The sequence below is a fragment of the Lutzomyia longipalpis genome, chromosome 2, assembly GCF_024334085.1.
Source record: "Lutzomyia longipalpis isolate SR_M1_2022 chromosome 2, ASM2433408v1".
NCBI lineage: Eukaryota > Metazoa > Arthropoda > Insecta > Diptera > Psychodidae > Lutzomyia > Lutzomyia longipalpis.
This window is the reverse complement of record NC_074708.1, coordinates 37,914,444-37,935,903: the sequence shown is the minus strand read 5'-3', so window position 1 is coordinate 37,935,903 and position 21,460 is coordinate 37,914,444. Positions and strand designations below refer to the sequence as shown.

The window sequence follows — 21,460 nt, the reverse complement described above, 5'->3', positions numbered from 1 at the left end:
CAAAACTGGTCAATAAATTTCTGTAGGTCTTATAGAACCAGAGATATGACCATTTTTATCCATCAAATTGCTGAATTTCACAAAAAAAATCAACTTTCACGGAAAGAAAAAAGTTGAGTCGGCGTAAAAATTTGGCGCTTTTTAGTACAACAGCTACTAATCAGCTCCAATAGCTGATGACTCAATTTAAGTCAGCTGGAGAAACTTGTTGAGCCAACTAGAATTTTGGCTAGCTGATAATTTTTTGGGAGAAGTTTCTCCTATTTGCACGAAGAGGCGCTGCGGGCAAAATATTTTTTCATTCTCGCTATCCGTTATTCGCGACGTATTGTATGACATGTTTTTTGTATCAATTTTATACTTAAGAGTCTAGAAAATTGTTTAAGTAGTTTTTGCTAGTTTTCTTAAAAGAAAATTAAATTTTCGCAAAGCGTAGGGTAAATATTTGTCTCATGTGATTCAAATATAACGAATCCGATATTTTATTAATTTTTTCTTCTTCTTCTTCTCAATTTTAAATTTTTACGGTTGTTGGAGTGTTTCTGGATCCATATATAGCCAATATTTATCAATTTTATGTAAAGATTGACATTTTAGAGAAGAAATTCCATTTTTTTGACCTCTTTATGAGATCACGAAAGCTCTTTAATGCTTTTATAGTTTTTCCAAAAGAATAATTAGCGAAAAAATCATTTTCAAAACTGATGCTTCCGTCAATTTTCGCGCGGCGCTAGTGTTTGTAAAAAAAGTGCAAAAATTGACAGCCTTGACAATCAAACGGACAACACGTGTAAACAATGTGCGATGCGAACGAAAAAGACGATATTTGTAAAATAAGGGACGCTCTTAAACGAATTGGATCAGAAAGTTACCTGCATTATTTCATTGGTAAGTATTCTGATAAGTGATATATAATTTGGTTAACCCTTCGATCCGTATGCCAATCAACATATTTATTGTCTTTCTTTTAGATCAGGAATACTCCTTTGAGGCATTCAAATGCCTATCGCTCGAAATCTGCAAAGAGTTTATTCCTAAAAGTGGTCCGCGACTGATTTTTTTTAAAAAGTATTCATCTCTGATAGAGGTAATTTCAGTGAATTTTTTATTGAATTAAAAATCTTTCCAGTGATTTTTACTTTATTATTTCTATTTTCAGGAATTCGATGGTTCAACGAGAACCAATGTAGATAGTTGCCCGATCCAAGAAATTTTGGAATTTACAAATGCGACTGAAGTTCCTTCTAACGTCGGAATACCCGAGGGATCATCATCGATTGGAAATCCAGTGGACGATTTTGCTAATGAGTTCCTTTCCTGTGCAAGAGGATTTTTTCTGAAGGGAAAGTAGGTATTTTTGAAATGAACAAATTGCAAGTTTTAGTAACTACCATTAAAATATACTTAAATGTAACGTATATTTAGGCACAACATATTTAGTCTTTTACATTCTATGATTGATTCATAATCATTTGATTAGATAAAATGAAAATTTCATAAGATTAAGACATTTAATAATACAGCTAATCTTATGTGTACCTGTATAAAGTTAGTTTTTTTTTAATATTACATATTTACGAAAAATATTCTCATTGAATGTAGATTCAGCATGAAACCACTGCGAAGTGAATTCGTATATGTATTTCAGTTTTGCAACAAATTATTAGAAAGAAAATATTTATATTAATTAATATTTCGAAACTAGAAATCTTAACTTTTACTCTACATATTTGTTTCCTTTTTTTAGATACACCAAAAATAACACCTTTTCTGATTCGGAGCGTGCCAAGTTAGCCAAGCTTCTTGTAGAGAAAGAATTTTCTTCATGGCAGAATGTGCATGGAGATGCGAGTGTTCTTAAATTTAAAATTTCGAGTCAGCGTTTTCAGGAACTTGCAAAACTCATAGAACAAACATTCCCTGGCGAAAACTCCCTCACATATTTTATTCCCTACAACAAAATCACTAAGTAAGTATTGAAATTAAATATGCCATATTGGTCTGTTCTTTAATCATTTTGTATCATTTTGTGTCCTCTTTTAGATCTAGTCCCAGTGGAAAGCTCTATTGGCAGTACAATAACTGGAGACAAGCTTTGAAAGACATTGTGCCACAAGCTTCCACAGAAATTGAAGATTTTGAGGTGGATGATCACCTGAAATTTTTGCGCGAAAACACAGAACCATGGGATGAAATTTTTTTTTCTTGGAGAGCAACATTTCATGCGAGACAAAAACTCCTAAAATCCCCAACTTCGTCACTTCAAAACTACTTCAACCAATTCAAGATTCTTCAATCGCCCTGTGGCAATGATCTTTTGCTAAAGGATTTTTCAACAGAATATCCAGATTGTGATACCAAATTTTTTGAGAGATGGCCGGAAATTAATGAAAGAATCATTTCATTTTGCAAAAAGAAGATATCAAAAGACGAATTTGATTATCTGGACCGCAGCACTCCATACGAATTGCTCGGATTTTTTGCACTTCCCAAACTATTGAAAGGAAGTTATTTGAGCAAAACGGTTGAACGAAACAAGAAACTTAAACTAACGCAGACCGAAGTTTTGAAGAGACTAATATTGCACGTTCAGGTAAATAGATTTTTTTAAAACATTTTTATGAAAATTTTATAAGATAATGTCTTTTTTTGCATTTACTAGGACGCGTCTCTTCTTGAAAGAAAAATCAACGAAGAAAATTTGTATTACGACAAACACAAACTGAAAAGGACACCCAAATTGATTTTCGTTGGAAGTGACTTTAGTAAGTATCACCTCTTTTTTTTTAGTAAGGGACAGACAAAAATTGTTTCATCTTGGTGCAGATTTTTTAAACCTCCTACTAAAATTATTTTGCACAAAAATTGTATTCTCTTTTTATATGTTAAAAATCCTATGCTACTCTTATATTTTTAGACAACATTTCTTCAGTATTCATTGAAGTGGGCGGCACTTATTACGAACAAAGTTCAGCACTTTCGGGAATTGATTCCTTCTTCAAAACAGTGGTGGCACTTAATTCTGAATTTCCTGAAGGAGCCCAAGTGTGCTGGAGTCTGGTGCAACACTACGTTTATGAACTACATACTGAGAAGGATAAATCTTACGTATCTGTTTCAAGTCTAATAAGCGATCTCCAAAATGCGATGTTTTAAGTGCTTTCTTTCCTTCAACGATTACGAATCATTCAATTATCATATTACTGCGTGTCATAGGGATGTGTTAATTTGGAAATGTATCGAGTGTGCTGTAGAGAGGGAATTTTCATCAAAAAAAAATTTTTCTGAACACATGAAAAAATTCCACAATCAATTTATGGAAGTGAATTTTAATTCTCCAAATAAGGAAAACTTCAAACATCAAGAAACGCAAACAGAAAAAATTGAAATCATTAATTTGCAAAATCTTATTGAGAATAACAAAACATCATTGATTTGTTTGATGAAAAATCTCTATGAAACCTCTTACAGTAACCATGACGTGAGTAAAATTATAAATTTGTTTAAAAATTACCAACTAAATTTTTGTGAAGACGTCAAACACCATTTGATATCACAATTCCCCGAACTAAATTATGTAGTTGATAAAGTGTTTTCAACTGTTAATGAAAATATGACCTTAATTTCCTCTCAACATGTAAGGGAGAACTTTCTTGAAGAGACCACTTGTTATGTCAAACCAGAATGTTCCACAATCGGATACAGGATAGAGTCAAAAAATTCAGATACAAGCACAACGATTAAACAAGTAAAGTGTGAAACAGTTGTAAATGGGTCACTTGAGCCTCATCTTAAACTTTTTTTTTCTTCCAATATAATAAAATCTTCAATTTCTTCTTATATGGACGAACTCAAGCAACTCTCAAATTCAAACATTGTTAAAAGTTTTCTGCAAACAGATTTTTGGAGGCTTAAGTTTCAACAAGCTAAAACTAACACTGATGGGATTATTGTTCCTTATCTGCTTTACTATGACGAATTTGAGACTAATAATGCTCTAGGATCTCATTCATCAAACCAAATGGTTGCGGGATTGTACATTGTATTACCAATAATATCAATCCACGATCAAGCAAAATTGAATAATATTTTTGTGTTGTCGTATTCATACTCACTCGATCGAAAGCAATTTGGCAATTCGGTTTTTCAACCGGCAATTGAAAAACTGAAACAATTTGAAACTGAGGGTATTGAATGTGAAAATCAAAAATTTAATTTGATTTTGTGTGCCCTTATCGGGGATAATAAGGGTTTGAATGAGCTCCTGGGCTTTCAGGAGTCGTTTTCTGCTAATTTCTTTTGCCGTTTTTGTAAGATCCCGAAGGATATTACGAGTCGTTTAGTAAAAATTGATCCATTATATTTGAGAACTAAAACAAACTATAATGAAGATTTGTTAATTAATGATGCAAAAACAACAGGTGTCAAATCAGATTGTATCCTCAACCAATTGTCTTATTTTCACGCGTCTGAAAATTTTTCTGTTGACATGATGCACGACACCGCAGAGGGAGTGCTTAAATATGAATTGGCTCTAATAATTCATGATTTCATTTATGTTGACAAGATACACAAAGATTTCACTCTAAGTAATTTGAACGCAAGAATCCATATCTTCAACTATGGTACAAATTACAATATAAACAAGCCTCCAATAATTTGTGAGAGTCACTTGAAAGGCAAGAACCCATGCCTAAGAATGTCAGCATCAGAAGTTTTAACATTCCTTAAATTCTTTGGCCTTATTGTTGGTCACTGGGTGAAACGCCAAAATAAAAAGTGGGATATATATTGCCTTCTGAAAAGGATTATTGACATACTAGAGCAAGATGCAGTCTCATCTCATGACCCAAATTTACTCAAAATGTATATTGAGGAGCATCATGTTTTGTTTTTAAAAGTATTTAAAAAGCCTCTTAAACCAAAGATGCATATTCTTTTGCATTACCCCATGGTTATGGAAATCATGGGCCCTGTACGACAATTCTCCACAATGAGATGCGAATCTAAGCATAGGATCGCCAAATCCATATGCAATAATACAACTTCACGTAAGAATATTTGCAAAACACTTATGAACAGAGTGTCACTACAAAATATCGAACCCAATTTTTCTCACATGAAAAAAGAGATTGCATTCTCCAAACCAGTTTGGTATGGAGGTAAGTCATATTTCAAAAAAATGATGATAAATGAGAAAAGTATTCGAAAGTATCCTGTTGTGTCCTTTGCATGCACTGAAGATAATGTATATCCTACTTTTTATCAAGTTGTGGCATATGAAAAATTAATTTCAAATGAGACAAAAATTGCATGTGTAGCTAAATTATTTACAGTAATCTATTTTGATAATCACTTTATGGCTTATGTGGTTAAACTTGAAGATGAACTAAGGAATATTGAAGTAAGACTAAGTGACCTATTTGAGAATTTTACTTATGTGCTTGAACACGGAATGGAATTTATTGTTTAATATAAATCTGTATTGTTTCATAATGCTTTGTTTTATTTTTTGAAGAAAAATACAAATTCACCTATTTTTTGCACAAAAATGTAATCTGCTCATTAACATCATTTTTGCTGGTAATAAAGGTTCGTAGAGTATGATTAATTTGATCCTCTGGAGCTGAAAAAGGACTTTATCTATTTATGTTTTCCTCTCATATCTAGGATTTTGTTCAGTCAGTCCTATGTTATTAAAACTTGTCAGGTAGTGCAGATGCTTGAAATAACAAGACAATCCCGTTGTTTTATTGCAGACTTTTTCTAGTAGGAGTCTGTGTATTTCTTCTGTTTTCTTGTAAATTTTAATGCGTTCCAGGCCAATGTCAACCAATCCTGTCTAGGGGTAGACCATAAGTGTGACATCTCAGATTCTCATCTTAAACTTCTTCAAAAACGGGATTATTCCTGAAATTTTTAAAATATTCATGATTATCATATAATTAATCTGCTTTCTCTGTTAACTTTAAGTCTTGAAGGATATGGATAAATATCCTACAAGCAGAAATTGAGCATTTGTATCCACGAAGTTTTACCTTTCCGGAAGAAATGAAAACTAAACATCCATATGTAGATAGTGTCTTCCAGAATGGGAAACTGTACAATATTAGATTTTCTTCCCATAGGAAACTAATCAGTTCCATATCACACAAAACAGAACAGGGAAATAACAAAAACAAAAGAAAATTTTTTTCGTCTCCTTTGTCAAAATAACCAAATAAACAAATTGCGTGCTACTGAATTTTAGCGCCCTCTGTTAGATAATTGCTCGGAATTGTGTGGTTTCTTCCTTTTTGTCATCTTGTTCAACGAAAAAATTTTTCTTGCTGTGAGAGCTGAAGTAAAGTTCTACCCTTACAGACTACACTTTTGAATAAGCAGTGGCTGCTTTCTGACGCCAAATTGCTGGTATAGCAAGAGTTTTCAGCTCGCCTTAGTAGATATTTTTTTCCGTGTTGCCTACTAATTCTGCTCACAAATCGCACTACAACGCATAAACAAACTTCTACACGTTGTGGGACACCAACTCTTATAACTGGACGCGTTATGATTGACTTTGAGTTGAATTAATGATGAAAATTTTACTCATAGCGTTTCTTCAATTATTTCTTAGTGGTTAGAATAACATGGGGCGTAGCAAGATATTTATTCAAGGAAATTTTAATAGAATTTTTAAAATTTCAAAAACGTTGAAAATTAGTTTTAAAAATATTTCTCTTCCAACATCCATATAAATTTCTATCGTTTGAAATATTTTTAAACGTTAGAATTTTTTTACTCTGATTTTTTCTTGCGTTTTATGTTTTATAAAACTTTTAAAATTTCCTTTTTATTTTTTATCATAAAAACAATTCCTTTACCTTCAAAAGGGAAGCTTTAAGATATTGATCTTTCTGGAGGTGTTTAGGCACCTAAATAACTTTCTTTTTTAAAATTAAATTTTACAAAAATACAAAAAAAAATCCCGAGCATATTTAGGTTAAAAAACTCTTTAATAAAACATGACAATTTAATCATAAAGCCTTTAACTTTTTTATTGCGAATTGAATGAGATTTAAAAAGCTTTATTAAAAATCATTGGGGTGCAATTGCCCAAAGGTTTTGTATATACACAATACAGCGATATGTTTGCTATTCGTTTTCCATCAAAATTATTTCATCTCTCAACCATTTGTTTATTGAATACGAGGTAAATTGTCGCTTCGCTCCAATTTACCTCGCCCCGCTTCGCGGGGATTTGTTGCGCTTCGCGCAAATTTTATATAGAGAAAATAATTGAGATGAAAAAAGTCCAATAGAAAATGTATTCGTTGGTAAAAACCGCCTGGTATCAGGAGTCTCTGTACCAAATTTCATCGCGATCGGACCAACGGTGTAGAAATGCATAGATGAACAGGAACGAAATTTTAGAGAGACCTTTCTTTATTATATAGAAGAAGATAGATGGGCCACGCAAAAACCTCCAACAGATATTTCAAAGGGAAAAAGTGAATTTCACACAACATTTATGGCGCCAGATTCAAAAAGTAGTCAAAAAAGCGTGATTTTTATATGGGGGCTATGTGAAGGGGGGCTTGGGGGGAAAATGAATGCCGTTGGTAAAAACCGCCTGGTATCAGTAGTCTCTGTACCAAATTTCATCGCGATCGGACCAACGGTGTAGAAATGCATAGATGAACAGGAACGAAATTTTAGAGAGACCTTTCTTTATTATATAGATTAACACAGATGAGCTTTCACAATAAATTTGTATTTGGGGTTTTTCTGGTGATTTAAATCCCTCAAAATTAATTAAATAACCAACATACCTTTAAATAAATGCCCACTCGGGAAACCAAATTGATTTTCACCATTCAAATCCACAAACTGACATGACAGTGAGAGGGAGAAGGTAAAAAAAAATATTTCTTTGTACTTTTCGTAGCTACCCGGCGGCTCCATCGCATACAACAAGTGGTCAAATAAATAGTAGTGATCGTGTTTGACATGGACTCCGAAGTGGCCAGAACTGCTCGTTGGCTTCCAGTTCCACAACCAGCAATTCCCCAAGTAAGACATTCGATATTCGAATCCCTATTTATGTGTAAAAGGCGCCAACATTAAACAGTATTTTGCAGCTCAATCAAGTTGAACAAATTGTAATGCTCATAAAAAAAGGAAACTCTTTTTTTAATATTTTGTTATTGTCACAAAACTCACGAAAGAAGATTTTTCTTTCTTACACATATATGTTGATGTTATTGAATTTTCCATAAGAATGGATAAGAAAGCATTTTACTACGGGGGGTTATTTTAAGCTTTATTTCTTCTCCATTTTTTGGGATGTTTATTGAATGTGTCATGACCACAAATTCCGAAAGAAAAATTGAAAGAAGAACAGGATAGTGGACGATGAACATTTCCATGTACATAAACATAGTGAATAAGCTGGTTGTCATTTTACATAAAATGCTTATCCCTTAAGGATCACGTTATTACTTCATGTTCAATGGTTGAAAGAAAAAAAAAATGGTATTAATAGATAAGAATCACAAATTACTTCACCATCAGCCATCAAATGGCCTTTACATTTCATCGTGGTAAGAAAAAACTGGGTGATAAAATACCAATAAAACACTTTATAATTTTATCACCATCATCGAGTACTAATTCTGTTCACTTCGGAGGAAAGAAAAATGTTGACAAAAATGTGAGAAAAAAAAGTTTTCCATTTACAGATGGAAGAAAATCCTTGAGAGATGTTTTTGAAAGAAAATGAAAGTAAAATTCTTATACTAAATTGTTGAATTAAGAATATTATTCTTGACATAGGTATGGAATGATGTTATTTTGAAAGCTTCTCTATGAGTACAAATTAAAACAAAAATACAAAATTTGTTATTAAATAGGGAGAACTGGGGCAATTCTGCATGGTTTAAATATTCAAAAAATATACAGAAGAACAAGAGCTTTTTGTGTAACAAAATTACATACAAAAAAAGAAGGTATTGAAAGCTCTAAAAGCTCGCAACAAAATAATTTGCAGGTTTGCTCCAATTTTTTCTATTTTAATGTAGATTCAATTTTTTTAAATGATTTTAATAAAATAGGACAATAAAAAATCAAAATATATACTTACAAGGGCAAAGAAAAATATCAAAAAATATATATTTTTGGTTTTTTTTAGATCAAATGGCATTAGATAGAAAACTAAATTATAATTTATCAATTTATTCGGAATGACATTTTGGACATTTTGAGCATTTTCTAAATATTTATTTAATACAAAAAAAATATAAAAGAGAGCGTGGCAAAAAAATCATTCAAGGGTTTAGGAAAAGCTCAAAAATTGTTCTCAGCAGATAGAGCAAGACAAGGAATGTTAGCTATTGAGCTTTTCCTAAACCCTCGAGTGACTTTTTTTGCCCCACTCTCCCCTAGAATATATATTCTCACCCAAAAAGATATTCTATGATTTTCGGGGAATTTTTTGTTGGACACAAGCTCTCAAAAAAGTTGAAGAAAAAAAATTTGCAAACTGCGATAAATTACAAATTTGTTCATTTTGCAAATTTTCCTGCCAAACAAAAACTTCAACTAACAAATAGTTATTTTTTTTTCATGAAAAAAAAGAACATAGTGGTGCATTTTATCAACTTTCCCAGACTGAGTTCCATTTTATGGCCGATTGTATTTTATTGTCGCACAATTCAGGAGTCAGAAACAACCATGTTTACAGTACTAGTGGGTGGATTTACCATTTTACCCGCATAAGAATGAGTTGGAGCCCTACAAAATGTTCCCCGAATATATTTTGGGGGTTTGTGATGGTGGTGGAAAAAACACAGAGAGAGTGAGAAAGCTCCTCTTTGCGCACCATGGGTGAGAAAAACAGTTTATGTAAGCAATTTTTTTCTATTTGGAACAAATTTGCAGGTCGCGATTTAGAGAGAGAGTAAAAGTTTAACTTTGTGCTTTGTCATTCCAAGAAGAAGAAATTTACTTATTACAGAAACTTTTTTTTTTTGCAAAGATCATCAACTTCATGCCATATTTTGGGAGTAAAAATTCTCACAAACATACCTTTAACTATTTACCATGAATAGTTGATAAAGACGCAGAGATTTTCTCTTTCATATAGTAATTGTTGTAATTGAACGTGGGTGGGAGAGGAAGTTTAAGGCATGGATATTAATATAAAATTTAAGAATTTATTAAATGATAAAATTTGCATAAATGTGTTGAAATATGTCTCGAGACATTAAGATAAAAACTAAAATTTAGAGCAAAACTTATTGTCGTATTAATAAAGTTTCCTCAAACATATTCCCAAACCGAAAATGTACAGTTAAAACCACAAAATGATATTACATTAAATACATATAAGGATGATAATCATACATAAAATATGGATTATTCATTTAATACGTGAAACATTGAATGGTCATAAATTTTCTCCTTCAGCTCCAGGGTTGCAGACTACATGGAAAACTTTTGAATCAAAATGTTGGAATTTCTCGGTGGAAATCTTTTGGGATCAATTATTCAGGATTTCTAAAGGATTTTATTGCATATACTTCTTCAAATTGTTTTTGCCTTCAAACTTTATTTGCAATTTTCCAGATTTCCCTTACGTGGAGCTTTTATTCTTTACTTTAATTTACTTTTAGCTGTGATTCTTTCTTTTTACATACCTACAAATATGTGATACATGTTTCATCTCTGACAAAAAAAATCATCAAACAATGCTTTTAAAAGTTTCAGCATTTAACAAAGTTAAAACGAAAAAAATGTCCCAGAAAAACAGCCAAAGGCAAAATTCCAATTTAACATGAAACAATATTCAGAAAATTAGTTGGTAGGTAATTTTTTGCTACCTAACAGTGTATTATACATAGCCGGGGGATTTATTTTCATTTGAGATTTAAGTTTGGCTTCAATTTTCATTAAAAAAAAATCTTTTCATGATTTTTTAACCAAAATTGGCCCATTGTACTACAATTTGTAAGCTCAAAAAATTGATTTTGACGATTTTAAGTTCATAAAAATGACTTGAAAAGTATTTATTTTCTTTAAAGTCAGATTGATTCAGTTTAAAGAAGAATTTTATGACTTCTTTTACGAAATTTTAAGATTTTTTGGTTACGTAGTGACTTTTTTAGGCTACTTCAAAGTCAAACTCGCGAAAATTTCAAAAATTCTTGGGAAAATCTAGGTTAAATTTTAGTAATTGAACTGTTCTATCAATTTGCTTACTTTAAATTAATTAATTAGTTTAACTGCCGGGGAAGTCTTGCAGGAAATTGAGTGAGCAAATGAACTCCGTAAAATATTAGGTATTTGGTGTGATTTTGATTAGGCTCACGTAGCATTGAATTAATAAATTTTCTTTTCCATGCCAGGTTACTTTTCGATTTTTTTTCGGCAGAGGGAATAAAAAGGAAAAAGCTCCCCGTAAGTGGCAGGAGAGAAAAGTTGGGAAAAAGTTTTTCTATTTAACGGAGTGAAGTCGATAAGCAAACCTTCAACTGTTACCTACTCACAGGGAAGATTTTCACGGGGGAAATTGGAAGAATAACTTTTGTGATTTGATTCTTCGCAAGGGTGCTCCTTCACATGCACTCAAATAGCCAAGTCACTGCGTGGGTGGGCAATGGGTTTGGGCCGGGATGGGGAGACATTTGTTGGGGGCGTTGTGTTTGGGTGGGAGTGTGAGTATCCAATTCAATAAATCATATTGTCTGGACCTGATTCCCTTTTCGCAAAAGTGGATGATGGTAAATTGGATAATTTTCTTTGATGGTATATTTTCTTTTACTCAACCACCGCAACGTGCATGTCAGAGGAGATTTCTTACATACATAGGAGAAGAGTACCCAAGAGAGAAGGAGATGCGAATGTTCCTAGGAATCCATCCTGCGTGAAGTTCAATTTATCATCTTCACAGTGACGACAGATGGAGGACAAATTGATTAGAAATTTTGTGTGGAGCAACACCCAAAAAGAGGACAAAAAAGCTCCCTTCGGTGCGAAACATCTCGGATCGCTTAATACTTTTAGATTAGGCTTGTGAATTTCTGAATTTTATGCGAATCACGCTCCAACGATCACAGGATTTTAGGCGTTCCGGGTTCATTTGGAAGGTCGTTGGGGTCATTTGCCTCGTGCTAAGAGCTCTAACGTCGTGCCAATGTGTTTCCACGGCAATATTCAATAGATGAGGGATACATCATATACCCACATCCATCGGGGAGGGAGATGAACTCAACAGTGATTTTATGTGAATTGGAAAATTGAAAATTTGATAGCAGAGTTCAATGAACTGGAGGAAAAGTTACCGAGAAAGTCTTTATCATTTTTCCTTTGAACTCATCATTCTACATATTTTATCGTTTGTTGTATTCAAAAGCTCCAGCGGGGGATGTGTGGGAATATTTACAACAATGATCTCCTAAAATTAGGATCTCGTTGGTATTAAAATACTTTCTTTTCCAGCTTGAAGGAAGAGCTTTTAGATTTTTTTTTGCAATTTGTGTTAATTTTAAGTTGCTTAAAACGGAGGCGCCTGGTAGTTTAAAGTCAAAATACATTTTTCTGACATTTTCATCGACAGTATATTTTGCACTAATTAAAGCCAAATTAAATTTTTTTTGTAACTAAAATTGGAACATTTGTCATTCTCTGTTGTAACAAATATTTCAATTATTTTATCTCGTTAATTTGTGGTTTCATTAACCACAAAATAAACCAGAAAAGTTCTATTGATTTTTGAGGAATATAATACTGTCACCGTAGTAATATTTTAATGTTAATTGAATCACATTTTAATTATGTATTTCATAAATTAAAAAAGCTCTTTTAGGGTCACGTTATCCACGCGCGAATAAGCCTTTCCCCGGAATTTTCTTGTATTGTCTGTGATTTGAAAAATTATAACGACCCCTATAACATACAGGAATGAAGGTAAATGGGGTAAAAAACTTTTTAATTACTTTGTGAATAAGGCTAAAATGTGTTGTGTGCAATTACTTACCTATATATTAAACTAAAGGGAGTTTTATAATTTAATGTAGGTCTCCTCTGCAGAATGATGGAGTGAATAATCATGAAAATGTGTTTGTGAAGTGATTTCTAAAGTGACTTTCCTGCATGAAAATGATAACCACACGACAAAACTTAATTACATATCTTTCGCATCCTCCTTGTTCATTCCTTGGGCGTACGCTAAAATGTCGTCTGATGTTGTTGCGGAAATTGCGAGGAGCTTTCATGTACCAAATGTATGTATACGGAATGAAGTGCTTTTGGTCTGTGCTTCAAAGTTGTCCTCATTTCGTGATGCTCATTGCTTGTGCCGATTTTCAATTCATCTTCCGGTTCTGCCATCATTATGTATGGCATGTATGCTGCTGCTGAGAAAGCATGAGGAGGTGCTGCATGATCAATTAAAGGAGATGAATTTAAGACGGTACGTATATACATATTGTGGTTCGTCTTTAAGAGCTGGCATAGCCCAATCTCGGTCACAAATTCCAGGAATGTGTGGACATAAATGGTGTCCATGGTGGTCTAATTAATATGTTGTCGCCTTCACAATTCATAACAATTTACTTTAATTTATGACACCCAAGTTGGACATTCTTGGCACATTCATCCACTTTATTATCAACACACTATTGAGCCCTTCCGCCAACTCCACAACGCACACGAACTCCTTGACAGTGTGGGTGGGCTTTCATGTGTTTGCTCAAAGCTCAGCTCATGGATGTCCAACTGTCACACGCATTCCTCCAAGAGCGATATTGTAGTGTTATCCATAAATCGCCCCAGCACATCATCCTCCGTCTCCTCGTGTGCCTAATTGATTTATTGCCCCCGGACTTTCTCCCACATAACACATCACCCAATTCAGCTTCCGCCCCTAAGCGTGGGATAATGAGAATTACGGGAATTAAGCTATAAATGCTTAAATGCAAACTTAACTGCTGACTTAATTGTAATTATACTTCAGTGCGGTCAACATAAAATATTTATAGAGAAGATTTATTAATGAACCAAAATGGTTTAATTGAATTTATAATGTTTGTTTGCATAGAATTAGAACTATATTATTTCAAATTAAACGAGAAAAGTATTTTATTTTAATTCTTGTTGAAAGCCAGAGAAAAGTTCTAAACGTTAGTTATTTGAAGAAATAAAGAACAAACGATAATAGAATTTTGCGTTATTCCGGCATTTTTGGTTTTTCTCAGATTCTCGGAAGCTTTTAATAAAAAGCTCATAATTACAAGGATTCACAAGCTTTCCGCGAAAAATTATGCAACAAATTAAACATTTTTTTCAGTGTTAATTCGGAATTTTCAACAAATGCAAATGAGAGAATTCTCAAATAAATCCTCCTTAAAGCTCTCTCACCGAGACTTGAGTTATGATTAAGCTTACGATGAATCACGATTAAATCGATGTACATTTGAGCATTGTCTGTGGCAAAGCAACCATTTATGCTTCAACGGGGATGAAAAAGAAAATTAGAACTGAAAAACTTAAGAAGAAGTCGAGCCATGGAATTTATAAGCCGCATTTTATGGAGATAAATGGAAAGAAAATGTGAAAATTACTTGGGTCAGTGCTGCTGTTGGTTTTTTTTTTAATTAAACTGCCAAAAAAAATATAGCAGCTTCTGGGTGAAAAGGATGGCCGAAAAATGGAGAAAAGAATTCAGCCCCAAATTAGTCTTAAACGCTTCAAACGAACGCCCAAAATGCTTTGTCATTTAAATTCACTCATCCGCAATTTTTCTCTCAAAGGTCTGCCTCCGCAAGTTTTTTTTTATTCGAATAAAAAAGCTCCATTTTGTGAAAAATAAATATTCATGACATCAGGAATAGCTTGTGGATGCTGGGGAGCTTTATTAAACGTGTAGAACAACACATTTCTCTACTTGTTTTTTCTCATTCCCACCCATTCATTGCGCGCCCCCTTTCTGTGCTCCCCTGTTGCTCATCGTGCAGCATGAAAAGGAGGAGATTCATCCCTTTACCTCCCTGTGTTTGACCCTTCACGCGTCTCCATCATCTCTCAAATTATTTCCCCGTCGTCATAAATAACAAATTCCATCATTTCGTCCCTCTTTCATCCTCTTTAAAGGATATACAAGAGGTATGTATATATGTACATATACATCACATTTTGCAACCCTCTACCCCCACCAAGTTGTGGTTTTCCCTCACTGAAAATAATACCCCCGCAACCCTTTCGGGTATAATTTTTTTTACCCATCGAAGCTCATTATGTACGCCATCGTATCGCACTAATTTCTGCGAGTGTCCCCGGCAAATCGATGAGAAAATGAGGAGGTTCGTCGGACAATGGTTTGATGGACACAAAGGCTTTTATGCTATGCAAATATTTCTGGAGCAACTTGAGAGAGAATCGTCCCCTCTTTTATGGAAGCTAAACCACAAAATTGACTTTCTGCAAATAGACGGTATATGTATGTATGTGGAGAAGGATAATGGGGGAAATGGTAGGTGATTGGCGAAAGGGATCGCCCCCGAAAAAAATCACAAAAGAGCTGACGTGGTGGATGGAAAACTTTATTTTTTGGAGGATTGCATGAAGCTTTTTGTTGAAATTTTCAAGTTAAAATTTTGCTGTATCGTTTAGTGGACAATTTTCCTTTATTTTCCCGCGAAAATTTGTTTGTATCTCCATGGGGAGGATGGTGGTAGGTACCAGGAAATTATTTAATGTTATTTGAATAATTTCCCTATCAAATAATGTTACACAGACAGTTTCATAGTTACATAACAATTTGAATCAAAATATTTTCCTACTGAAGTACGTAACACGTGTATACATAATTTAAATATATATTGCAATATCCGGAATGTGTCTATTTTAGAGCCATCCCCTACCCCTTGTTACCTGCGTGCGTATATAATTCCATTGTGTCATGACAAAAAGGATTTTCATTGTATTCAATAGACCTACCCAAAATAGCATAAAATGATTAATATTGGAAGTAAATTGTAAATCAGTGTACTGTAGGTATCTGCAATCAACGCAATCAATCCTTCAACTCCCACTTTGTGTTTATAAATTCCACATAATATATAGTCATGGGGTGTAAGTGAATCCATAAATTATTCAGTCATTTCGGATATGAGCATCATTATCCACTTTGTTGATTCATTTTCAGCGATGATTAATTAGTATAAATGAAATTTCTTTCAGTAGGTATTGCTATCATAAACATATATACACCTACTAAACAACATAAATGCGGAAGCTTTTGTCATAGTACAAGAGATTTTATATTTGTGACTTTCCCCTCCCTGTTTTGGGGGGTTTATGGTTTTAGCAACAGTTTTATATCCCTCTTTTGTAGAGAAAAGTTCATCCCAGACCGAATTCATTGCTTTTTGCACCCCAAGGTAAACATATTGCACCATAATTCGTATTATATGAAGGATTGTATTTTTGCATCTCCGATGTTTGCACCATAAACTTTGTTTATGTCGCATTGTAAATATTATATTAATGTGTTATTTATGTGACTCTATGTAGTTTATTTTATAGGTATGCATTGTTCGGGGGGAAAATCTATGAGAAATATGAAAAGGAGTAACCTACACAGATACACAGAGACTAGTAGAGAAAGAATAATTTAGGATCCCCTACTTAAAAGATAACACCGTGATGGACGATCAATCTGGAAATTTTCTTCAGTAGCTAAAGGGGGTAGTTTTCCGAAGGGATGCGAAAAAAAGTCAATGGGAAAATTGTGCTTATCTCTGGAAAGAGGATGTGAAATCACGACAAATCCTTTTTTCCCACCCTCATCCCAGAGCTTTTTTTTTCGGCATTCTTTTGATGTATAAAACGACGTACTTTTCACACATCGTGCCGGCAAAGGAAAGGAGTTTTCCCCAAATAGCCAAGAAACGATAAATTTTCTGCTTTATTTGGTAAATCCAATGCTAAGATATTATAGACGAGGATGAAAGTTTTGGGTTTTCTCTCTCGTGATGCTGACTGCGTGAGTGTGTAGGAGTTTTTGGTTTGAATAAATTCAGGTCGTATCGATCCGGGGGTACTATGCTGTGTAGCTTTCTCTCGCTCTATAATACTCTTGTGCACCCCATCAGGAGAGGGAGAGATAAGAACGGAGACAGCAAAATATATATTCCATGTTACACAATTGAAATATACTTTTCACCATTAATTCTCCAATATTCTCTACCACCATTCCCCGACATATACAACGTGGTAGAGGGCGAGAGTTCTATAATATGGATTCGTGTATAAACCACGCTACTAAACCCTAGGTATACCAACTGTATATAGCTGGGTCCTGCCCCATGTGAGTGAAGCGGAAGTTGGTGCCGATGAAAGGATTCGGTATGCCTCTCAATGGCCATGGTGTTTTGATTCTGCCACAGCTGAATATATTGTACCCGGATGCCGGATATTGAACAGAAAGGTCTCCTCTGGAAAACCCCCAAAATCGGGGTACCCATTCGTGTGCAGAATTTCAGTAAAATTTCACGTAGTAATTTAACCCAAAATAGAAGCACAAAATCATCGAATACATTTTAGAGCTTTTGCCTCATTAGAAGGTTGCGATAGGGGGTGAAATTTTGGGTAGTCATGTCATCTTTTAACTACAAAATTTGCTGAATATATGGGAAACCGTGGTAAGATAAAGATGGTTAGAAAGCTTTGTAAGGGACGGTCCAATAATTAAGGATATACTTAACAGGAAAAAATTGCCGAAAGTATTAAAAAAATCAAAGAACTGTATTGATTAAAAATTATTTTCTAAAATCGAAAAATTCAAAAATTAATCGGTTTTAAGCATCAGTTTGCAGAGGTTAAATAATTTTTTTCAATTCAATTAAAAAATTAATAAATTTCAGGGGGAAAGTTTTTAATTTTTCGTTGTAAAATTGAATCAAAGATCATTCTAAAAAAGTCTTCAAGATTTTGATATTTTTTTTTAACAATCCTTCATTTCTGATTATGATTAAAAGAGTCTTTTAAAGCTACTGCTAAATTTTAAAATAAAAAAGTAAATAGGTGTAATCTTAGTGGAGCTTTTCAAGCTTTACCCTGACAATTCCTTGATTATTTTTTTTACAAAATAATTGTAGAAAAAAGCTCAATAACATCCTCCTCAAAAAATTGTGTTTTCGATATATTTTTTTTATCTCTAATAAATATTCAATCTCAACCCGGAGATGAGAAAAATAAATCTTGAATAAATCTTGCTTTTATTGTTTATCTACAGCACTGATTTTGAGAAGAAACATCCTCCTAAAGGAAGGTAAAATAAGCCCATCGACTTGCTGCCAAGCTTTCAGCTATGTTGGTCTGTGAAATGGGGGGCAATTAAATGGCGAAGCATATACATAAAAAAAGCCCGCGTGGAAGGAAAAACACATCCATAAATTCAATTTTATGTCATTCAAATAAAACCGTCGAGATGGGAATTGACAACATCGCTTGATACACAACATAAAATTCCATAAATATGCAAAAAAAAAAGTCCCTTTCATTGAGTGACTCCGCAGTGTGACTTCCGAAGAAAATTGTGCTGCCACGGTGTGTGGTGTTTGCCTGCACGTGCGTTCCAGACGGATGTTTTGCCCCAAAAGGGAGTCCCTGCCGAAGGGCGAGGAATGCGCTTTGTATGCTTAAATTTTTAATACATGCCGTATGTTCAAACAGCAGTCGTAGAGGAACGTGAGTCTCTTTCAGCAAAGTGCTCCTGACATACCATGTCACATGGTGATTTGTACCCCACGATAAAGTACGATGAAAAAGTTGAGGAATTGAAGAATTTTCCTTTCGAAGTATTTGCGTTTCGACTTTCTCCGAGATTACTTTGAAAGTTTGGAACACACATTCCCCTTGAACATTTTAACGTAAAACTCCCTTTGCTCATTTTATATTTACTGCGACATTAAATAAATATTCGAAATTGAAATTTACTTCGTTTTTTCCAATTTAAATGTCTCTCTATATACCTTCTTTATGTTGGATGTGATGGGATTTTTTTGAGATCTAATTTAGAGGGGAAATATATATTAATTTTTTAAAGAATGTATAGTTGCAAAGACTATCAAGATCCAGATAAAAGTAAATTGCTTTTAATTTAATACATATAGTAAAATTGTGGAATTAATTAATTCTACATAATTGAGTTTTATGCGAAAATTCCTATCTTGCAAACTTTTGCGTAAGCTGTTCTTTTTCCTTAGTGGAAAATGCATTTTCTGTGCGTTCTCATGCACATTATCATCCTTGCAAATGTCTCGAATAGAGCAACGAAATTAATTATAAAAACTTTAAAGCTAATTTTGAATTAATTATAAATAGATTAATTTTATAAGCATCAATTTAAAACCTTTAAAATAATAAATTTTTTTCATTCTCAGGAAGTATCAAATTCAACCCTATTCTCTCCCATATATTTCACTAAAATACTTCACATTTTGTAACATAAATAATTTTAATTAAAAATATCTTAATGGATTTAATCAAAAATTAAAATTCAATTTAATTTTTTTTAACGTTCCTACTCACTACCACATTATTATTTTTTACGGCAGCACACAAAAAATGTATATAGCAACCGCAATAAAAAAGTTCAGCATGGAAAAATACTGCGTGGGTGTGAGCTTATTGAGACCAATCAAAATCAACCATCTCTTGTATGAAGTACTTTCAGTGCTTTTTTGGTATCAATGAAAATGCAGATTAGAGGCCATAAATGCCGTGATGAACAAGGTTTCTTCCCATATTTTCCATTTAGTGACTTAATTGCCTCTATTGTCCTCTTTCCCACAGCTTTTCATGCTATCATTTTAAGTACAATAATATGTAAAATAACGACACAATGGGAAATGGGAAAATCCTTAATGAACTATGGTTTCTACTAAAAATTCTGCAGCTTCAGGAATATATTGGGAATTGAGCCAAGTTTTTTTTTAATTGCAAAATATTGCAGTTTGTATAAGAATTTAGGTAAAATATTAACCCTTTAGGCTTGTCGGGATTATAAAGTTTTTAAATAAATTCCTTTGAGGCTTTAGAAAATTCTTTTGTATCTAGAATATAGATATTCTTAAGTTTTTCCTTTATTTTTGATCAATCATTGATTGATAAGGCTAATCTAGATGATTTGGGAATAATTTGGAATTGAAGATAAGATTAAAACTGAATTTTAATAAATTTAAGAAAAAAAGATTCTTTCCTTTAAATTAAAATTATTAATATTTTTCTATAAACACAGGAAAAGCTCATTGCAGAAGGTTAAAGCGCGTTAACCTATATTTCTTTTTATATAAAATTTTCCCGATTAAAAAATCCAACAGATTCCTTTTATCTTTCCGTGATAGGGATCTTTCAGTGGGAAAGCCCAGAATCACCCAAAGATAATTATAGCCGTATTATGTACGCATGAAATTGCAAAGCTTTGCTTATCATTCACCCATTAGTGGGGGTGGTTGTGCGATATATATGCGTGTCATTGTGGGGATGAGTTTATCACTGCGCTGCGTGTTATATTTAAATCTCTCATAGAAGAAAAATCTTGGCCATCTAATCAATAAATGAATTGGACTCTATGTAGGTAGCTAAGGGATGCGGAATTCAAAAAGATATATATTTTGAAATTTCAATTAGAGCTTTTTGGAGCTTTGTTTGACAAAAGATGAGGAAAAAAAAGGGGAGCAAAAGAAATACTTTTCATATAAAAGACTTGGTCATTAGCATTGTTCATATCCACCCTCCTTGAAAGTCCTTGAAGGTTAATGATTTTATTCATTCAGGGGTGGTATTGATGGACTTTTTTTTTACGGAAATGAAAGTTTGAAAGCAAAGTTTTGAAGCTCTCAGTTTGAAGACAGCAAAATAAGTATTTCAAAAACATTTTTTAGAGTCTTAAAAGAATTTTTATTTAGCATAATTCTCAAATTTTGTATTAAAATACTTTTAATACAAAATGTAAATTAATAAGATTTATGTTTTTTATCTCTCTCCGACTTTATGTCACAACTAGGAGAAACCTCAATACAAGAATAATTTAAAATAAAAGTATTTTATAAATTTATAAAAAAAAATCATCAATACCACCCCATAATTTTACCTCATTCATAATTGAAACATTTTAAAGGGAATTTCTGAAATATTCATAATTTTTACCCACATTCAAATTACCTACATATGTAACATAGATATGTACATTAGTGGTTTTCATATCAGTTATTGGAAACATATTGCGTATAGAGCTTTTGGGGCTTGTGCGGTCATGTTATTTCTATCGATAGACGGAAACTGCGGGGGGTTTGCTGGGGCTGGATGGGGGATGAGAGTGATTAATTGTATGAGGAATATTGCTGGCAACAGCATTCAAGCTAAAGTACAAATCGAAGGCAATAATCGGTCTTTTTGGGGTCTCAATCACGTCCAC

General features: G+C 33.2%; 2 protein-coding genes and 1 long non-coding RNA gene across 3 annotated transcripts in view; 2 read left to right on the top strand and 1 right to left on the bottom strand.

Moving 5' to 3' along the window:
- Positions 1 to 10,389, top strand: part of LOC129788325 (probable G-protein coupled receptor CG31760) — a 32,837-nt gene extending 22,448 nt beyond the window's left edge. Inside the window, exon 10 of the mRNA XM_055824294.1 lies at positions 7,928 to 10,389. Coding sequence (XP_055680269.1) covers positions 7,928 to 7,988 — 61 coding nt within the window. The 3' untranslated portion in view covers positions 7,989 to 10,389. The remainder of the gene's footprint in view (positions 1 to 7,927) is intronic.
- On the top strand, positions 715 to 3,838 carry LOC129788326 (uncharacterized). Its single transcript, XM_055824295.1, has 7 exons — positions 715 to 888; positions 972 to 1,087; positions 1,160 to 1,347; positions 1,748 to 1,969; positions 2,044 to 2,593; positions 2,663 to 2,765; positions 2,918 to 3,838. Exons 1-7 carry the CDS (start codon positions 798 to 800, stop codon positions 3,154 to 3,156), a joined length of 1,509 nt encoding a protein of 502 aa, XP_055680270.1. The 5' UTR covers positions 715 to 797; the 3' UTR covers positions 3,157 to 3,838.
- LOC129788327 (uncharacterized) lies at positions 5,486 to 6,237 on the bottom strand. Its single transcript, XR_008750357.1, has 2 exons — positions 6,039 to 6,237; positions 5,486 to 5,910 (listed from the first exon to the last, which is right to left on the bottom strand). It is a non-coding gene; the product is annotated as an uncharacterized LOC129788327 (long non-coding RNA).
- Positions 10,390 to 21,460: the final 11,071 nt, after the last annotated feature.